General features: G+C 35.7%; 2 protein-coding genes across 3 annotated transcripts in view; one reads left to right on the plus strand and one right to left on the minus strand.

Annotated features, from left to right (window-relative positions):
* The window catches only part of LOC134651338 (organic cation transporter protein-like), a 56,670-nt gene extending 37,350 nt beyond the window's left edge, over positions 1 to 19,320 (plus strand). For both annotated transcript variants that reach the window (XM_063506412.1, XM_063506413.1), the window contains exons 2-7: positions 8,860 to 9,020; positions 9,778 to 10,115; positions 12,006 to 12,326; positions 13,936 to 14,566; positions 17,329 to 17,450; positions 19,225 to 19,320. In XM_063506412.1, coding sequence (XP_063362482.1) covers positions 8,860 to 9,020; positions 9,778 to 10,115; positions 12,006 to 12,326; positions 13,936 to 14,566; positions 17,329 to 17,450; positions 19,225 to 19,291 — 1,640 coding nt within the window. In that variant the 3' untranslated portion in view covers positions 19,292 to 19,320. The remainder of the gene's footprint in view (positions 1 to 8,859; positions 9,021 to 9,777; positions 10,116 to 12,005; positions 12,327 to 13,935; positions 14,567 to 17,328; positions 17,451 to 19,224) is intronic.
* The window catches only part of LOC134651346 (organic cation transporter protein), a 499,346-nt gene that overhangs the window by 422,914 nt on the left and 57,038 nt on the right, over positions 1 to 19,394 (minus strand). The gene's annotated exons all lie outside the window — the stretch shown is intronic.

A 19,394-nucleotide genomic window follows, 5' to 3' on the forward strand; every position in this document is an offset into this window, starting at 1 on the left:
CTGTTAAATAGATAACATTATGGGTTTTGCCAAAGAATTAGAACATTTTTTTATGAACGCAGCGCCGGCTGAGAATACGTTTGTGCCATGTCCATTTTTGAGCAAAATCGTTTTTTAATGATTTCTAAAATAACAAAAAATATGCTATAATTGACACTAATCGGTTTTTAGAAAAACATATTTTTCAAAAATTTTGTACCATATCCGCATTTTACTATAGGATAATTACACTCTGTTAACATCACAATTATCACAAAAGAGTGACATATCTAAAACTTTTGTGTCATATCATACATTGTACGTTTAACATTTACTCATCAAAAACGGATATGGCAATAAGAAAAGTGCTTTTATTTCATGATTATCACTATATTCACAATATTTGCATAGTACTATAAATAGTAAACATATGTGCCTAAATGATAAATAAGTTCAATATTTCCTAAATGTAAAACTTTTCGAGAAATATTTTTTTTTGCTTCTTTTCGCTCTCCTGTAAACCAATGTAAGTGGCGTATGGCACAAACGTATTCTCACCCAGCGACAGGGTGGACCCCGTCAGGACCAGAACCTTTATGAACATTAACGGAATTTAAATGTTTGAGAACTGTGTTATATTAATATTAATAATATTAATTTCTATTGAATTTATATCAATTTATATCAATGAATAAATTGCATGTATTGTGATATGTTTAACATGTGTAATTTGGTTGAATATGAATATTATCAATTACTAAAATTAATAGTAAGATAAATAGCAGTAAATCGTAAACCTCGAACTACTGCAAATTGTTATTACTGGCAATTGTGCTCTTACTGCACGTTATTTGCGTCGATATCCGTAAGTGGTAGTGTTTAATCAAGGATAGGCTCACAGGCTGTAATTAATGCATAATATTTAATGATTTCTTATCGCTAGTTAATTGCTCACTTCATTTTAAAACTAGGTGCAATTAATTAATAAGTCGAAGAATATATTTAAAACTGCTTCGTTCGTTGGTTACCAAGGGAAAATATAAGTATCTATTTTGGAGTATATATACCCATATAGGCTTTATAAATATATGCTTTTCTGATCTTTGTAACATATTAAACAACCAGGTCGCACAAATAATGATAATAAAGAAGTGCACGGTAAGTATACTGGGACTGGAATGGTCTTAATAAACATGCTCATAAATTCAATGATATCACGTGCATCTCTAAGAATAGGGTCCGGGTAATATTAACAGATTGAATATAATTGCAGGGGATACGCGATACGAGCCATTTGCACGTCGGCGCGTAGGTACGCAGAACAGTGACCGAGCGGAGTGGTGGGATCATGTCGAATCAGTACCTATCATTGAGCACGTTTGCTTCCTGACGCGTCCCCCAACGAGAGTCGCCCGCATCGCTCCCCGACATCGCTCTATCACACCAAATAAGAGACAGAAACATTGCTACTAATCTAATTCTCAGTAATCTGACGAGCCATAAAGATTCTTCCGTCTCGTAGCGCTTCAGCGTTTTGAAACAGAAATTTACGGCTCGGCGTTAAGCACCCGCTTCTCTCAGCACGACTTTGATAAGTTTGACGACATTATTTTTCAAAATACTTGTGTTTGTTAGTTTCATATTTTTCTTTTATGCTTATGTACGTATTTAATCATCAAATCAACATATTCACGAGCACTGACCCTCAGACGTTTCGCTAATAGTGTTTTATAAGATTTACAAGAGACACCTTTATTACAACTAATTAAAAAAATACTTCCATGCCATGGTTAATTGAGGCTTGGTTGAGTGAGGCTTTTTCTATGTGGATATTGAGCAGGAAACCATTAACTTTGCTGCATTCATTATGGGTCTTCTGAAGCCGATTGATTAGTTTTTTTACAATTTGACATGAAGCAGCCTATCCGTCGCCGTGACCGTGACAGTTTGGTATTAAGTAGTTAAATTGCAGCACCGATCAAACGTTTTTACGTGAAGCTCAGATAACTGTGCCTACATTACTTAAACTACTGCAACAATTACGGAGTTGTTATTTAGAAAGTGGGTCACGGTCAGGATCTAGAAAAATCATGTTCTTGATGTATTAATAGGTACATTTTCTTGTTAAAACTTCAAATGGGTTACTGCGATATTGTTAATTGAGTGCAAACTGATTTACTATTAAACCGTCGCCATGGTGCATCGTCCTCTAGATGCAGCGGACGATACATTTTAGTAAATGACACACGCGGGTTCATTGCTCTACGCTGTCATACCTACTCATTTCATTTCAAATCATATTATAAGTATTTCGAACGTCAACTCTAGCAAATGCAATCTTACGGCTCGTATTCACTACTTATAAACAAATTTTGTTCATAAACAGTGTTGGTAAACAAAGTTTTTAAATAAAAACTTTTTACAAAAAAAAGAAAACCGACTTCAAAAAGGATGAAATAAAATATTATCCTTTTTGAAGTCTATGCGTTACCAACTGATATGTTTGAAGTCGGTGCCAAGCCAAATTTTGTTGCATACCATGATTTTGGTGCGATTCAAAAAGGATGTACGTTGGATCGTCTTACACGACGACAATGAACGTACTTTCTGTAGGTACAGTTGACGTTAAAAATATGTTTACACTTTTCGCCTTATTACAAAGGAGTAAGGTGCAAAAGTTTAAACATATCTTTGACGTCGACTGTACCTAAGAACACGCGATCAAACCTTCTTGGCGCAGTCCGTACCATGTTTGTCGGCACATAGTGTAAATCCAATGCATTTTTTTGCCGTCGTATTTTTTAAAGAACATTTCTTACAAATGTGTGGGATTGGGACTGAGTTATTTCCCGTCCCTTATCCAGAGGACTACATTGCAAAATATAAAACAATTCAAGGAATTGCAAAATTTACCTTTTTGCCAAATTTCACCTAAAGCAGTTCAGTTGTTTAGCCATAAAAAGGCGACAAAGAGGCAGACAGAATTACTTGCACATTTACATTATTAGTACAGTTCTAATGGGATTTATAGCCATAAAGCTGATTATTTTTGACTGGTACTGTTACTACTTGGCTTGGCACCGACTTCAAACATATCAGTTGGTAACGCATAGACTTCAAAAAGGATAATATTTTACTTCATCCTTTTTGAAGTCGGTTTTATTTTTTTTGTAAAAAGTTTTTATTTTTCAATTTTTAGTTTTAACGCATAGTTAAGAGTGCGAGGCATGAATGAAAAACGAGATCACGTTTAACATTAAATTCGTGTACCTATTACTTTAATAAATATGTAATCAGGAATTTTCTCGAGTCCGTCTGGGAAATTATAATTCCTGTCACTATCACTACACTAAATCCATCTTCCGCCCCGCCACTGACCCAATCCCTCAACCCCCCCGATCACTCAACCTCACAGCGCATCAACCCCTGATCCAGGAACCCCTCGACCCTGAAGCAACAGCCCTTCAACCGCCAGTCCCCGACCCCTTAATCCCTAACCCTAACCCCCGATCAGTAGCCTTACCAGCTTACCACGAGTTTGACATTAATATATTCGCTAGCGTGTGTGTAACTTACTTTCTTTGCATCTCGCTCGTACTGGCATATTAGTGCGAGCGAGATGCATAAAAAGTAAGTTACGAAGACGTTAATAGCGAATATGTCAATGCCAAACTTGTGATATGGCTACTGATCAGGGGTAGTGTCGAACTCATGGTAAGGCTACAGTCGCACTACATAAAATTGGTGGTTTTCCGAAGCAAATGCTCGAGTTACTTTAGGAAACACCGAAATCACTTTACACGTGCCTTTAAAAATTGAGGAGTTCCCTCAATTCCTCATGGATTCCATCATCAGACCAGAACCAAAAATAATACGGAAACACCTTGGACGTAACTTCTTCCAAACAAAAAAAGAATTACTCAAATCGGATCACAGGTGCCGGATTAATCGCTGAATATACTACATTTATAAAAATCATCATCATTATCATCAAAACAATCATCATCATCAGGTCTACTTCATCAAATTGGTGGTTTTCGGGAGAAAATGCTCGAGTTGCTTAAGAAAACACCCAAATCACCATGCATGTGCCTTTAAAAATTGAGGAGTTCCCTCAATTCCTCATGGATCCCATCATCAGAACAGAACCAAATTAATATGGGACCAACTTGGAGGTAGCTCCTTTCAAACCAAAAAAAGAATTACTCAAATCGGACCACGGATGTCGGAGTAATCGGTGAACGTACATAAAAAAGAAAAAAAAATAGCCTAACCCGAATACAGAACCTCCTCCTTCTATGAAATTGAAGTCGGTTAAAAATGTACGGTACCTACTCATTACAAAACCTTGTTTATAAACATGTTTTCTAAACAAAAATGTTTATAAGTAGTGAATACCTACGTGGCTTAAAAAATAAATACGTCTACGTTGATATTTCATTAATATTAGAAATAAATGTATTGAATATATATCGCCGATTTCCTTAAATGTATCATGTCCGTTTTACAAAAAAAATATCTGCCTTGCATTTTATTTGCTCCTAATTTCCATCATTTGACGGTTGAACTTCTAAAATCGATCATAAATGATTCATGCAAGCTAAATTCCATGTGTAGGTAATTTTATTACAATAATTATCACCTCGGTTTTATCGTGCCAGGTCAGCCATGCAAATCGCGATCCCTGTAATCGATACACCCCTCAACCTTGGCCCCAAATGCAGAACGCCGTCTACTAGATGAAGAATAATGTCTCGACGGATGACGCCTGCTCTCTAGTACATTTGTTTGTAATACGGCGACGCGACGCGACGCGCAAACGCGCATAAATAGCTGAGGCTGAGCCTATCTGGAATCACCGTATCCTCTTGCGTAGTTGTTATTTGTGAAACGGGATAAACACTGATAATTAGCTAAGTGCTAAACTTCAGTGTTTAGGTCTAGTGAGAATACAACTGGAAATCTGTTTACCATGTTCCCTCTGGGTGTAAAACCTGGATACCGGACGACCAGGATAACGTTTTCATAACTCTGCGGGCTCAGCACGGCCGTCGTTTTTATCGACTATCACTATGCCCGTCACTTTCGCACTTACATACTTGTTAGAACGTGACAGGCATGGTGATAAACGATATAAATGCGACCGTGCTACTAGGCCTGGTCAGGTTAAATAAAAAAAATTAAGTATATATTTCATTAGATTCTAAATTAGTTAACCCGCAAGAAAAAGAAATCAAAAACTGAGTAGCCATGACATTGCAATAGCAAGTATGTGTAGTACAAGTACAGCGAGCATTCGTTATGGACCAAACCTCGATAAGGAGAAGATCATTGCCAAGGCGCCGCCGCCACGCGGGCGCATGGTTCGATAATTGTCGAGCGCGCGCGAAATGGTCCCGCGCCGCCCGCACCGTGGGAACCGCACGCGAAACGAAATTTAATAAAGTTCTGGGGGCCTAGCCAAAATGACAATCATATATGGACAAATGTCAAATGAAAATATAAATGCACGGGGACGACAGATGCTGAAAACCACGTGAATATTTCCATACATTATTTAACTTTCGATTAGCGTTTTCTATTAACTATTGTCATCTTGGCTAGGCCCTCAGACATTATATGACGCCAGGTTCAGAGTTCTATATTTTTTTTATTAACATCAAATAGGTATAGGTACCTAAATTATTTTCAGGCAATTAAGGCACATTTTCTCATACCTGTTATACTAACATAGAGTACATAATAGTCGTACAATAATAAATGGGCAGATTTTTTTTTATTGTAGATATTTTTTCCTCAGATTTTTTTTTAAATATGTGATTTTCCATTCAGTTACGAAAATGCCATACGTTTTCGTAACTCGGGCGAAGATTTGGTAGGACAATTATGCTGAAATGCGGCATATTGTACAAAAATCGTACAAACTAAAAATCATTTTGGCGATACAACAGTTTTACCTCTCCTTCTGTTTTTTTTTTATAAATCTTGTTTTTTAATTAAAAATATTAAACGGTGATTATAGTAAATATTAAACACAAATAAAACGTACTTAATTAAGAATAAGAAATGATAAATAATGCATAATTTGTAGTAATTCGTAGATAATGTCGTTGGCTATGCATTAAGTTAATCTTAATTTGTAACATTAATTGTATAGTTGTTTGTTATCCCTAAAATGAATAAAATAAAATAAATAAATAAACAAAACGGGGAATAAATTGCTTTCGAAGCCCCAAGCTTTATTATTTTGTTGCGTCTTGTAGGTACCTAGGTATAATGATAGAGATGTAGGTATGCGTAGAATAAAAAAAAAGCCCATCGGACTCGCCCATGAAGGGTTCCGTATTTAGGCGATTTATGACGTATAAAAAAAAACTACTTACTAGATCTCGTTCAAACCAATTTTCGGTGGAAGTTTACATGGTAATGTACATCATATATTTTTTTTAGTTTTATCATTCTCTTATTTTAGAAGTTACAGGGGGGGGGGGGGGACACACATTTTACCACTTTGGAAGTGTCTCTCGCGCAAACTATTCAGTTTAGAAAAAAATGATATTAGAAACCTCAATATCATTTTTGAAGACCTATCCATAGATACCCCACACGTATGGGTTTGATGAAAAAAAAAATTTTGAGTTTCAGTTCGAAGTATGGGGAACCCCAAAAATTTATTGTTTTTTTTTCTATTTTTGTGTGAAAATCTTAATGCGGTGCACAGAATACATCTACTTACCAAGTTTCAACAGTATAGTTCTTATAGTTTCGGAGAAAAGTGGCTGTGACATACGGACGGACAGACGGACAGACGGACAGACAGACAGACAGACATGACGAATCTATAAGGGTTCCGTTTTATTGCCATTTGGCTACGGAACCCTAAAAACCGGCCAAGTGCGAGTCGGACTCGCGCACGGAGGGTTCCGCACCATCAACAAAAAATAGAGCAAAACAAGCAAAAAAACGGTCACCCATCCAAGTACTGACCCCGCCCGACGTTGCTTAACTTCGGTCAAAAATCACGTTTGTTGTATGGGAGCCCCACTTAAATCTTTATTTTATTCTGTTTTTAGTATTTGTTGTTATAGCGGTAACAGAAATACATCATCTGTGAAAATTTCAACTGTCTAGCTATCACGGTTCGTGAGATACAGCCTGGTGACAGACGGACGGACGGACGGACGGACAGCGAAGTCTTAGTAATAGGGTCCCGTTTTTACCCTTTGGGTACGGAACCCTAAAAAATGCTGCGCAGAAGTAAACATTGGTTGACAATACGAAACAATACGAAATGATACATTTTTCAGAACCACTATTGCTATTCTCCTTTTGTTAAAGATTTCTGTCGGTAGCTTCTTGAGTTTGCTATGCTACCTTCAGAGCCTGCCTCTATTCCGTCTGTATCAAGTCGAGTTGATGATAAATAGGAAGTATAGATGATAAAGATGTGGACGCATCTAGCTTGTAAAGCGCAGATTATGGCGTGTCATGCTCGGTTTTCGCCGGATAGAACAGGGTTAAATTAAATTAGGTATAAGTAAGTAACTATTTATAACACCAGCGCAGCGTATTGTAACAGGATAACTATAATTAACTCACATTTATAGACGGGTCTAACGCGAAATAAACGTCGGCAAATAAAGATATGTGAATAAATTTCGCGTTAGACCCGTCCATAAATTAATGTGAGTTATTATGTGTTCAAAACGCGAAAGTTTTAAATATTAGGATAACTATAATTTCCTTTCGCATAGGTACTCACTCATGTTACTAAGGGTTTTTTAGGGTTCCGTAGTCAACTATCCGTTAGTCTGTGTGTCTGCTGAAGCTTTAGTGCTAGAAAGATGAAATTTGGCATGGATATGTGAAGAAAAAATATTTTTTTAGTGTACCTCCCCTACACGTAAAGTGGGGGTGTATTTTTTTTTCGCTTCAACCCTACAGTGTGGGGTATCGTTGGGCAGGTCTTTCAAAACGAATAGGGATCTTCAACATTTTTTTTCATGAAGTGGAGTGGAGTTTTCGGAAATATAGCTCCGAAAAAAAAATTGTGTTTGAACTTACTTATTACCTTACACTTTCTGTGTAAGTATTATTATAAACGTATAATTGACGATCAAACGAACTTCTTGAAGTGAAGTTCGATCGAAATTATATGAGTCACTTCATTTGAAGATATGTAGTATATAACATATGTTCACATACATAGATAGATGGATGTGGACATCTAGGAAAAGGTTTCCGATTTCATTAAAGCGAAATGTGAGATTACTACCTACAAAGGCAATTGACAATTTGACATCTTAGATAGGTACATTAGATTACGGAAATGACCTTGGATCGAAAAAGTTCCTTAAAAAATCTGATCGCATTTCGGAAGGATATCATGTACCTACCTATTACATACGAGGAATCATGTGCCTGGTGTTCGTATTAATTTACTTTACGGTTGGTTTATTATTATTTGCGAATAGTGGGCTATTACATTACAAACTAATAGTGACCATGCCTATATAATAAGAGTATGGTGTCGTTGTGTAGTAATAAAATAAGAGACAGTCACAAACAATACAGTGCACAGGCAATTAAATATATAATTATGTTTTAAAAATTACAATGTGTCTACATGGTGTTCTCAAAGTATTCATTGTTAAATTATTATAAATCAGTAGGCAAAACACCTTAACAACGGTTTCTAGTGAAACTTAGTTTCACGGCACGATTTTTTCTTTGCCCTTCGTTCTCAGCGTAGTGAATACAAGTGAATATGATGAAATTGACGAGTAATATTGTTTTTGATCCTAGATGTATTTTATGCGCTCATATGTATTTACTACTTACGTTACCCTATCAACTCCTAATGTTATCTTAATATTTCAGTAATCCCGACCGGGACAGCGAGCAAGGAGAAATGCGTGGAGGAGACCGATGTAGTCTCTCAGGCCATCGGCAACTACGGCCGCTGGCAGCTGCTGATGACGTTCCTGCTCTCATTGTTCTCATTCCCCTGCACATTCCACATATACCTGCCGACGTTCACGGTAAATACATATACCTACTTCTATCACGTGGTACCCAAACATGTCATTGGGATGGAAATAAACTGTTTATTCGTACTTAAATAGCAGTTGTTTATTACGTTTATACGCGGCAGCCACACTGGTATTCAATTAGGGTACCTGTACCTACCTATTCATTCAAGCAAATGGAAAATTCTAGCGTTTTTTATTAACAAAGTTAATCCAAACCAAACCAAATAAAACTAATTGATCATGATATCTCACGTGTTGCTTATTGTTAAAGATTCTTTTGAGTGGCTACAAATTAACATATGTATGTATTGAAATATTTTAAATAAGAACGACACTCAATGAAATGCCTAAAACACGTGCGTACTCATTTACAAGTTGTCATAATAGAAGCTTTGTTTTTAAATGCTTTAGTGTTTTTGCACGAAGCATTTTTTTTATAAAAGATGAATATATATAATACTTATGTTTTTTTTACGTTTATTGTTATTATTTTTTTACCTGCGTAATAAACAACGAAAATCTTAAAGCTTATACATGCATGTACAAGACGCGTGTGTTTAAATAAAATTTCCACAATACAAGCCTTACCAAGCTCTTATGCTCTTGCTGTTTATTTTTTTTGTGGACCTGGATTTATTTGTGTAATGTATCCCGTAATGTAATGATATTCTTACTGATCACTTGACGGTAACAACTACTTACCTACTCGTAATAGCTGTATGCATAGGGACATCCCAGGAATTTCATATTTTGTATTATTTTTCAGGCAAGAGAAACGAAATACTGGTGTCGGATGCCTGACAACTTTACAGGACTCCCGATTGAAAATTGGATCAACTACAGCCAGCCCAATAATAACTATTGCCAAGTTCGGGACATTCCCGCGGGTGTCACGGTACAAAGCATACTGAATGGCACTGCACCATTGCTGGATACATTCCAAACGTGCCAGGAATGGGACTTCGATCGGTCTGAGGTGGGAGACACCATCATATCGGAGTGGAACTTGGTTTGCGACAGAGCTGGATTAACTAGTTTGGCTGAAGTTGTGTTTTTGGTCGGTGTGGGCATTGGAGGAGTAGTGGGCGGCTGGATTTCTGACAGGTATGTTGGATTGGCTTATTGTTGTTAAATTAAAATAATTTCATTTTTGGTACAAGCTTTTATCGCTGACTGTACTTTTCTTACGACAGGCTACTAAATACTCATCGAGACAATTCTAAAAACCCCCAACACAATTAGGTTGCGTTGTTTCATCACAGAGTTCCTATGGCCACCTCCTGTCTCCATCATCAGATCAGCTCGATGGTACCATAATATTGCATTGTCACCCAACTTACATGTGTATGAAAAATTTCAGCTCAATCGGAAACCGGGAAGTGGATCAAATTTAACTTGCAAGATTCCATTACATAGTTACATACAGGTCGACCAGTGGGTCGACCTAATAAAAGCTTGTTAATAAACAGGGTTAGTTGTATCGTTTAACTATTGTAATATTCTAATATTAGATTCAAGTTAGTAAACAATTCTCATAGATTTTATTGCAATTTTGTATTACACACACACTTGACACACTTGATAGTAGGCATACTAAGTATACTAACCGCTGTATTTCAGTTGTAGTGTAGCGTGAGTCATCCTTAACTATAATATGTAAATATGACATAAGCATTTATGTACGAGTAAATTTAAAATGCAGTTTTTAAAGTCAAACTCTTGTTAGCCAAGCGTTCAAAAGTTGAAGCTGAAATATTTAGAATAAACACAAAAATTAGAGTAACTCCTTTTAAGTTTGGTGGCCTCAATAGGCTAATCAAAACAAAATTGGTGCCATATTTGCCGAGAAGAGGAAAAAACTCCGTCGGCAAATTTTAAGTGATGGATTGGAAATTAGAGCGCGGTGCGCTCATTCTTTCTTCCGTGGAAATTACACAATTTACTTTTGAAACACTTCAGTAGGGATGTTTTAATAGTACATTTCAATGCAAGTGTGAAAAGTGTTATTACTTAAGAGTCCCGAGAAAAGACACGGGACAAGTAAATAATAACACTTTCACACGTACATTGAACGACGTTTTTAGGGTTCCGTAGCCAAATGGCAAAAAACGGAACCCTTATAGATTCGTCATGTCTGTCTGTCTGTCTGTCTGTCTGTCCGTCTGTCCGTCCGTATGTCACAGTCACTTTTCTCCGAAACTATAGGAACTATACTGTTGAAACTTGGTAAGTAGATGTATTCTGTGAACCGCATTAAGATTTTCACACAAAAATAGAAAAAAAACAATATATTTTTGGGGTTCCCCATACTTAGAACTGAAACTCAAAAATTTTTTTTTCATCAAACCCATACGTGTGGGGTATCTATGGATAGGTCTTCAAAAATGATATTGAGGTTTCTAATATCATTTTTTTTTAACTGAATAGTTTGCGCGAGAGACACTTCCAAAGTGGTAAAATGTGTGTCCCCCTCCCCCTGTAAATTCTAAAATAACAGAATGATAAAACTAAAAAAAATATATGATGTACATTACCATGTAAACTTCCACCGAAAATTGGTTTGAACGAGATCTAGTAAGTAGTTGTTTTTTTTAATACGTCATAAATCGCCTAAATACGGAACCCTTCATGGGCGAGTCCGACTCGCACTTGGCCGCTTTTTTAATACATTTGCGAAAAAATCACAACAAAACAAATATATACATGAGTATTTACAGTTACCCATCAGTTACCTACAGTTACGAATTTTCGCTTGAACTGGAATGATATTGTATATTATATTATATTATTCAGCACTATAAACTACGTTCAGCATCGTCGAGTGACGATGAAAAAATCGAAAAGTAAAAAGCACTAGTTCGCAAAAACACAACTTTGCGAACGCTAAACAGCTACGTAAAGTAGCACTTTTTGAGCAACTGTATTAAAAAATAAATTAATTTGACTAATAGGAAAGTACCCTATTATCAGTATTATCACGTATTCCCATTCCAGATTCGGGCGCAAGCGTATCCTGATGGGCATGATAGTGGCGCAATGCACTCTCGCTATCCTGTCCCTCCTTGTCCGCTCGTACCTCCAATACGTGATAGTGCGACTCATCATGGGCCTGGTGTCGGTGTCGGTCGTGTACGCCGCCTTCGTGCTGTCAGTGGAGCTGGTGGGCGGGAAGTGGGTGACCATCGCGGGCGTATGCAACTTCTTCCCCCTGCCGTTGTCTTATATTATCGTGACGCTGATCTCCTACGTACTGCCCAACTGGAGGGCCTTGCAGCTCTCGTTATCTCTGCCGGGATGCTTGCTGATTATTTTGTGGTAAGTGGACTAATTTATTTACTTAATGGTCACGTTACTATGATGAATATTAGGTACACCTAACCACAAAATTACTCGTAATACTCGTAATCTTGGCAGCCAAACCAGTCATGTCTTGAGCTTTAATGTATTCTAAGTACTTAACTGCTTTCCTGATTCTTCTGAACTTGGCACCCATTTAGATTTAAATTATTCATAATATTGTTCCTATTATAACATTTATCAAATTATCACACATTATAGAGATAGGACTCTGCATTCCAATTACTTTTGACTTGTTAGAGCTGACGCTCTCTTTAACCCACTTCAAAGTTCCAAAAGGAGGAGGTTCTCAATTCGATTGTATGGCAGCGGCTAGGGAGTTATTCCCACTAGTTACCACCAAGTTGTTACCAGTGGTAACTACCGGGATTTTTTTTCCCACCTTTTACTACTGGGAAAAATAATTCCCAGTAGTTACCACTGGTAACAACTTGGTGGTAACTAGTAGGAATAACCCCGGCTAGGTTACTGTGACTCTTAAAAAACTCATTCCTAATTATGGGCCTTGTTGCCCGAATCAAAACTTAATTAAATAAATATCTAAAGTCTATTTTTTTATTCGGTAGACTGAAATGACAGCTAATTGTATGAACATGAAATGTCATTTCATACTATTAACTGTCATTTCAGTCTACCGAATAAAAAAATAGACTTTATAGATACCTATCGTAAGAGCATTGAACACAACAAGTGGAATACGTTTTGTGCCAACAAACTATGTCAAGTTTTATTTTATTTTATCTTAATAGCTATTGCCGTTATTCATTTAAGTACCTACATAATTATTATCAGGCATCGGAGTTTTTGTCGCATGGTAAGACTAATAGCAAGCTATGGAGTCGACATTTGCCATAAATGTAAACTTTTATTCATACTCATACTCATGATTAATTTTATTTAATATGAGAACAGATTACTAAATAGTTACTACGTATATAAGTTTAATTTATTAAACCTCATTTGTTGCAATAAATGTATGTTTCAATTGGGCGAGTTGTACTTCACAACTCAAGCACAATATAGCAGATTTTTCATAGTCATATTGTAAATCGTTGTATGGCTCTATCCATGCCAAAATTGCAGCTATTTCTGGGTTAGGCATAATAATTAATTATGGAATATTCCTCAACGTATTTACCACATACAGATATAAATAACTACTACGTTTGCAATCACCAGTGATTGACACATCACAAATACTAATCAATTTTATCAGCGGTCAGTACCTACATGACATTAGGTCTTTCGCAGCGATGTAGTTTGTATAGTTGTATGTTAAAATAGTTGAAGTTATGAATTCATAATGTAATAGAATTTTTTTTTTTATATAATTTTACTAAGATAATATACACGACCGACCGCTCTAAAGGCATTTTAAGATAAATTAAATAAATGAGTATGAGTATGAATAAGAGTTTACATTTATGGAAAATGTCGACTCCATAGCTTGCTATTAGTCTTACCATGCGACAAAAACTCCGATGCCTGATTATTATTTACTTACCATAACTGTTATGCAAAAAAATGTAGACTAAGTTAAGTAACTTGTAAAAATATTATATTACAGGTTTTTCTTACCTGAATCACCAAGATGGTTATTGAGCATGGGTCGCACTCAGGAAGCCAAAGCAATTCTACAGAAAGCAGCTAAATTCAATAACAGAGAATTACCGGCTGATCTGGACAAATTATTGATTATACACAGAGCAGAGAACCCCGAGGAAGAGCCAAGCGTGCTTATGCTGTTTTCAGGATACCTACTAAAAAGAACAATATGCCTATTCCTATCGTGGTTCTCAATGACTATCGCCTATTACGGCCTGCTGTTGAACATTGGCAACTTCCAATTGGGTGATCTACATATGACGTCTATTATACTGGCTGTCGTAGAAATTCCTGCTATAGCTATGAGCATCCCTATTCTGCTGAAGGCAGGACGACGAGCTCCAATATTCATCACCATGCTCGTGTGTGGCCTCGCGTGTATTGCTAGCGAGTTGTGCTCGATGTCCTTGGATGAGAAATGGGTCGTAATACTTTGCCTCATGATAGGAAAGTTCGCGATTGGCGCGACCAACATGATGTTGCCGATATTCACCGCCGAGTTATATCCTACAGTGATAAGAAACTTGGGGGTGGGAGTTAGCCAGATTGCTGCGGGACTAGCGCTCATCTGCATTCCATATTTATGGAAACTGGTAAGCATAGTATTTAATATAAACTGTGTTAAAAGTTAAGGTTTTTTTACACGTCGGTCGTCGGTGTACTTTGCATTAGTATACAATAATTAGGTAACTATAACTAGTGACCTGCTCGTATGCGTATAGTCTTATATACATATGCGTGTAGATTATAAAATAGGTTGTAAACAAGGTAAGTTATTATAAAAAATACCTACGGTAAATTGTTGGATTACGAAACCCTGAATATTTGACCTGATTTATTCGTTCTCTAAATGTATTTAAGTATATTTATTTATACATACCTACCACTTATTTTTAATCACCTTTCACCCTACTGCAATAACGCTCAACAAACTTAGCTAATTAGTTGGGTACAGTTGTTGCAAAATAAAGCGCATGCAAATAAATACCTACTTAAATAGCCATTACCATACTGTCTAATTGTATCCTATACAATTAGACTATATGTAAATGTCTATTTATTATTGTAGGTTAATGGGTTGGGTAAATGTAGAATTTAACGCCGGTACCATTTTGTGTGTAAAATATTGTCATTCCTTCGTTTCATTCCAATTACTTCATTGTCAGTACTTCAGAAGTAATGTCATTGTTTAAAACTAGTGGCTCTGTGAGCTGTAGACCTCGCGAGCAGAGCTTAAAACTGAATAAATGTATGGCAAAAATATTGATTAAAATATAGGTATAGTACATGTAATATAAACAAAACATTAAAAACTACATCAAGCTACAAACAAAAATTAAACAAATACGCTTAACCCGCGCTTGATAAATAAAAAATACGAAATTTTTCATTTTTTCAAAATAAAAAAATAAAATAAAAAACAGCTATACGAAATTTAAGTATAAAAAAAATGCAAAAAGTTATGTAGTAGTATACAATTACTGGGGATGGAACCAGGGACCTGCCGATGCAAACAAAAAAAGCGAACGTTTGCAAAATACGCCATTATAGTTCTTACTAAAGCTGACGAAATTTAGCTACTCATTCTCAAGTAAAAACTAAATATCTAAATACCGCCGAAACCAGCGATACAAATTTTCTGAATTTTTGGCCATTTAATCTATCAATCAATCAATCAATCAATATCATTTATTTGCAAGAATACTTAATTATAGTTACAGGATGTTCTTGTAGAAAAATGTCCAGTATTCTATCGTAATTAAACGATGCGCAAATGTTGTAGTACCTAACGTAAATTTTTAGTCCAGCACATGTGTTAGACTGAAAATTATTATGTTAATAAATTAAATTTTAATACATGCAATATAGCCAATTAGATAAATAGATTTCACTCAAGAAATTGTATAGCACATTTCATTACATCAATAAAATTGGACTAATATCAGTACATTATTATATTGCATAAAATTTATATTTAATTGGATTTTTAATAACTAAAATTAATTATTTGCATTATTGTGCTCAATATACTGCTTGACACTATAGAAACAGTGTTCTAATAAAAAGCTTGTCATTTTATTCCTAAATTCAGTAGTGTTTAGACATCTTAAATTGACAGGCATACAGTTATATAGTAGGATACACATATTATAGGCGTTTTTTTTGTATATAGCCGTGTTGCATCTTGGCTGATATATTAGATTTTGATATTGAGTTCTCTGAGTTCCTGAGAAGAACTCAGATCTCATTTTAAATATGTCTGGGCGATTCTTTACAAATAGACACGCTTTTAAAATATACATGCAAGGTAATGGTAGTATCTTTAATTCCTTGAAGAGTGGTCGGCATAGTGGTCTATAAACATATCTCAAAAAGAAAAAACTCTTATGATACCGATACGACTATTTGTTTAGGCGGGAGCTATCACGACTCCGTCATTTTGAAAAATTTCCAAAAACCGGATCGACAAAAAAAATTAATTTAGTCATAGAATTCGGTCACAAAATTTCACGAAAATCGGTTAAGAATTGCGACCTGTAGAGGAGAACATCCGGACATACAAAAGCAAAATGCCCGAGTCAAAACGTAGACCTTCGCTACGCTTCGGTCAATTATACATACTAACGTGAATCTATTGAAGTTTATCCGTGCGTTCGTAAACTTGTATCACTGGTTATTAAGACATGTTTTAACCAGCATATTACAACAGTTAATTATTTAAACTTTTAACACAAATAAATGTGTTTTATAAAGCTACTTATGTATCTTTGTTTTGTAAATGCATTGCTTTTGCATTAGTATTGTAAATGCCAACATCTTGAAAAATCTTACAGTATTATATTTGTTACATTCAACGTTTTAGTTATAACATTTGAGATACATTAAAAACAAAAGTAATAGGTAGATTCGAATAGTTGTTACAAAACTAAGCATCTATTACCTATGTAGGTTATGCTAATTGATGAATGTCGCATAGTATAATCTGGGGGCACGGCCGTGCCCCCGCCAAGACGAGACAAAGGGCAAAAGGCAGTGCATATCTTTTCTCGGTACGTTTCGTCGTATTTTCGAACCCCCGTAGTTTCGGCTTGGATAATGCTAGAGAGCTGAATTTTTTTATAATTACCCCTAAAAACTGAAAAAAGAGCAACACAGTCTTTTGAACGTACTTGTTTGTTTATATATATGCATGTTCATTTGTTTGACACGCCCTACACTACAGGTCAATCGTTTTCGTTTTATATGTATAAGGTATCGAATTAATGCGTCTTGATGTAAAAGCGCCATAGAATTACTAGTATGAAATTAGTTTTGTAATTTTTTTGTACTATATTATTTTAAAATGTAATTTCAGAAAGCGCTGAATGAGCACCTGCCGATGGTGACGATCGCAGCGCTGAGTGCATTCGGTGGCGCCATCGTGCTGCTGCTGCCTGATACCTCCGGCACTGAGGACAAGCGACCCAAGGACAAAAAGTAATCAACTAATTAAATTCAACGAGCTAAGGTTTTAGGACAATACTTCCATTCGAAAGAAGCATGCTTTACCTTATCGCTCCAAAAACAGCACTCTCTATTGCCTGTTTAGTTTTGATGTCAGTTGACAATAAGCAAACTGTCTAATCATATTTTTATCGACGCTTCAAGTATATCCCGTCGGAGGCAAAAACTCTAAATAACACTCATATGACAGTATTACATTAATGTAGTGGTGATGGTGGTGACTGCCTGAATCTGGTTGATTTCTTCAATCATGTCTATGTAGGAAATTTATGAGCCATTCCGCCGGGCTATGTATATTTTTCCAAATTGAAGGAAATGGATAATAGCCATTTGTTTCCAAAATTGCTTTTATAATTCCTTTCTTTAATCAAAGTTCCACTTGCTATTCTTTTTATCTTCCCATTTTTAGGGTTCCGTAGCCAAATGGCAAAAAACGGAACCCTTATGGATACGTCATGTCTGTCTGTCTGTCTATCTGTCTGTCTGTCTGTCCGTCCGTATGTCGCAGACACTTTATTCCGAAACTATAAGAACTATACTGTTGAAACTTGGTAAGTAGATGTATTCTGTGAACCGCATGAAGATTTTCACACAAAAATAGAAAAAAACAATACATTTTGGGGGTTCCCCATACTTAGGACTGAAACTCAAAAAAAAATTTTCATCAAACCCATACGTGTGGGGTATACAATGGATAGGTCTTCAAAAATGATATTGAGGTTTCTAATATCATTTTTTTCTAAACTGAATAGTTTGCGCGAGAGACACTTCCAAAGTGGTAAAATGTCCCCCCCCCCCTGAACTTCTAAAATCAGAGAATGATAAAACTAAAAAAAATATATGATGTACATTTTTTTAATAGGTCATAGATTTAGATTTAGATTTATTTATTTCATAATATGAAATTACAATATAAATTATTTTACACTAATCTATACGAATTTATATTATGATCGTCAAGTAGGAAAATAACAATTGATTATAATTATACAAATGTCAAGCAATACACAAATTAAAAAACCATTACAATCAATTAATTAACAATGTGAAATAATATAAAATGAAAAAACAATGTCATTACAGTAAGCATGGATATCTCATAATGATCGTCAAATAAAAATAAAAATGAAATACAGGTCAATAGAAAAATTAATTACATTCAATTTAGTGTATTAGGTACATAAATCCTCTAAATACGGAACCCTTCATGGGCGAGTCCGACTCGCACTTGGCCGCTTTTTATTTTACTGTAAAGTTATGGCTGTACATTATACTGATCAAATCGTTAAATAGTTTGTCATCCTTTTCCCCGGGGCTCTGCATGCGTGTTATTTTACCAAAAGAAGCTAAATAGCCATTATTTAGCTAAATAATGGCATCATAAAATGAATATACATTTTCTTACATACTAACAATCATAGTCCCATATGGACTGTTTCTTGTCACACGTTGCTATGGTTACGGTCTCCTCAGTCACTCTTAAAATTCTAGGTTTTTCGTATTTAAATGAACCAAACTTGCATTTTATGGTAGTTATAGGACCTTTCCATAATGGGACATCTACTGAGCATGTTAGTAGAACATGGTACAGCAGTTCTTCTAACAATCTATGCTACTATTGTCTCCTCGCTGATGGGACAGAATATCAACAAGAAATAGTTGATTGACCCACTTACAGATATACTCGCGCCATCTACACTTTAAGTCACGAAGTGTGGAAACTATTTGTATGTTCAATTGTTCACAGACCGTCGTTCGACAACGCTTCGCCGTGCAATGGCACTTTCACAGTCACAGACGATAGAGGGCACTAGTTACCTCCGCCAATGACAAAGACTACATATAAATATGAAAGTGGCAAACTATTGTTAAAATGTGTGTTTTGTTTTAAAAACAAAATTTTTAACAGTGAAAAAA

Source organism: Cydia amplana, chromosome 10 (assembly GCF_948474715.1).
Source record: "Cydia amplana chromosome 10, ilCydAmpl1.1, whole genome shotgun sequence".
Classification (NCBI taxonomy): Eukaryota; Metazoa; Arthropoda; class Insecta; order Lepidoptera; family Tortricidae; genus Cydia; species Cydia amplana.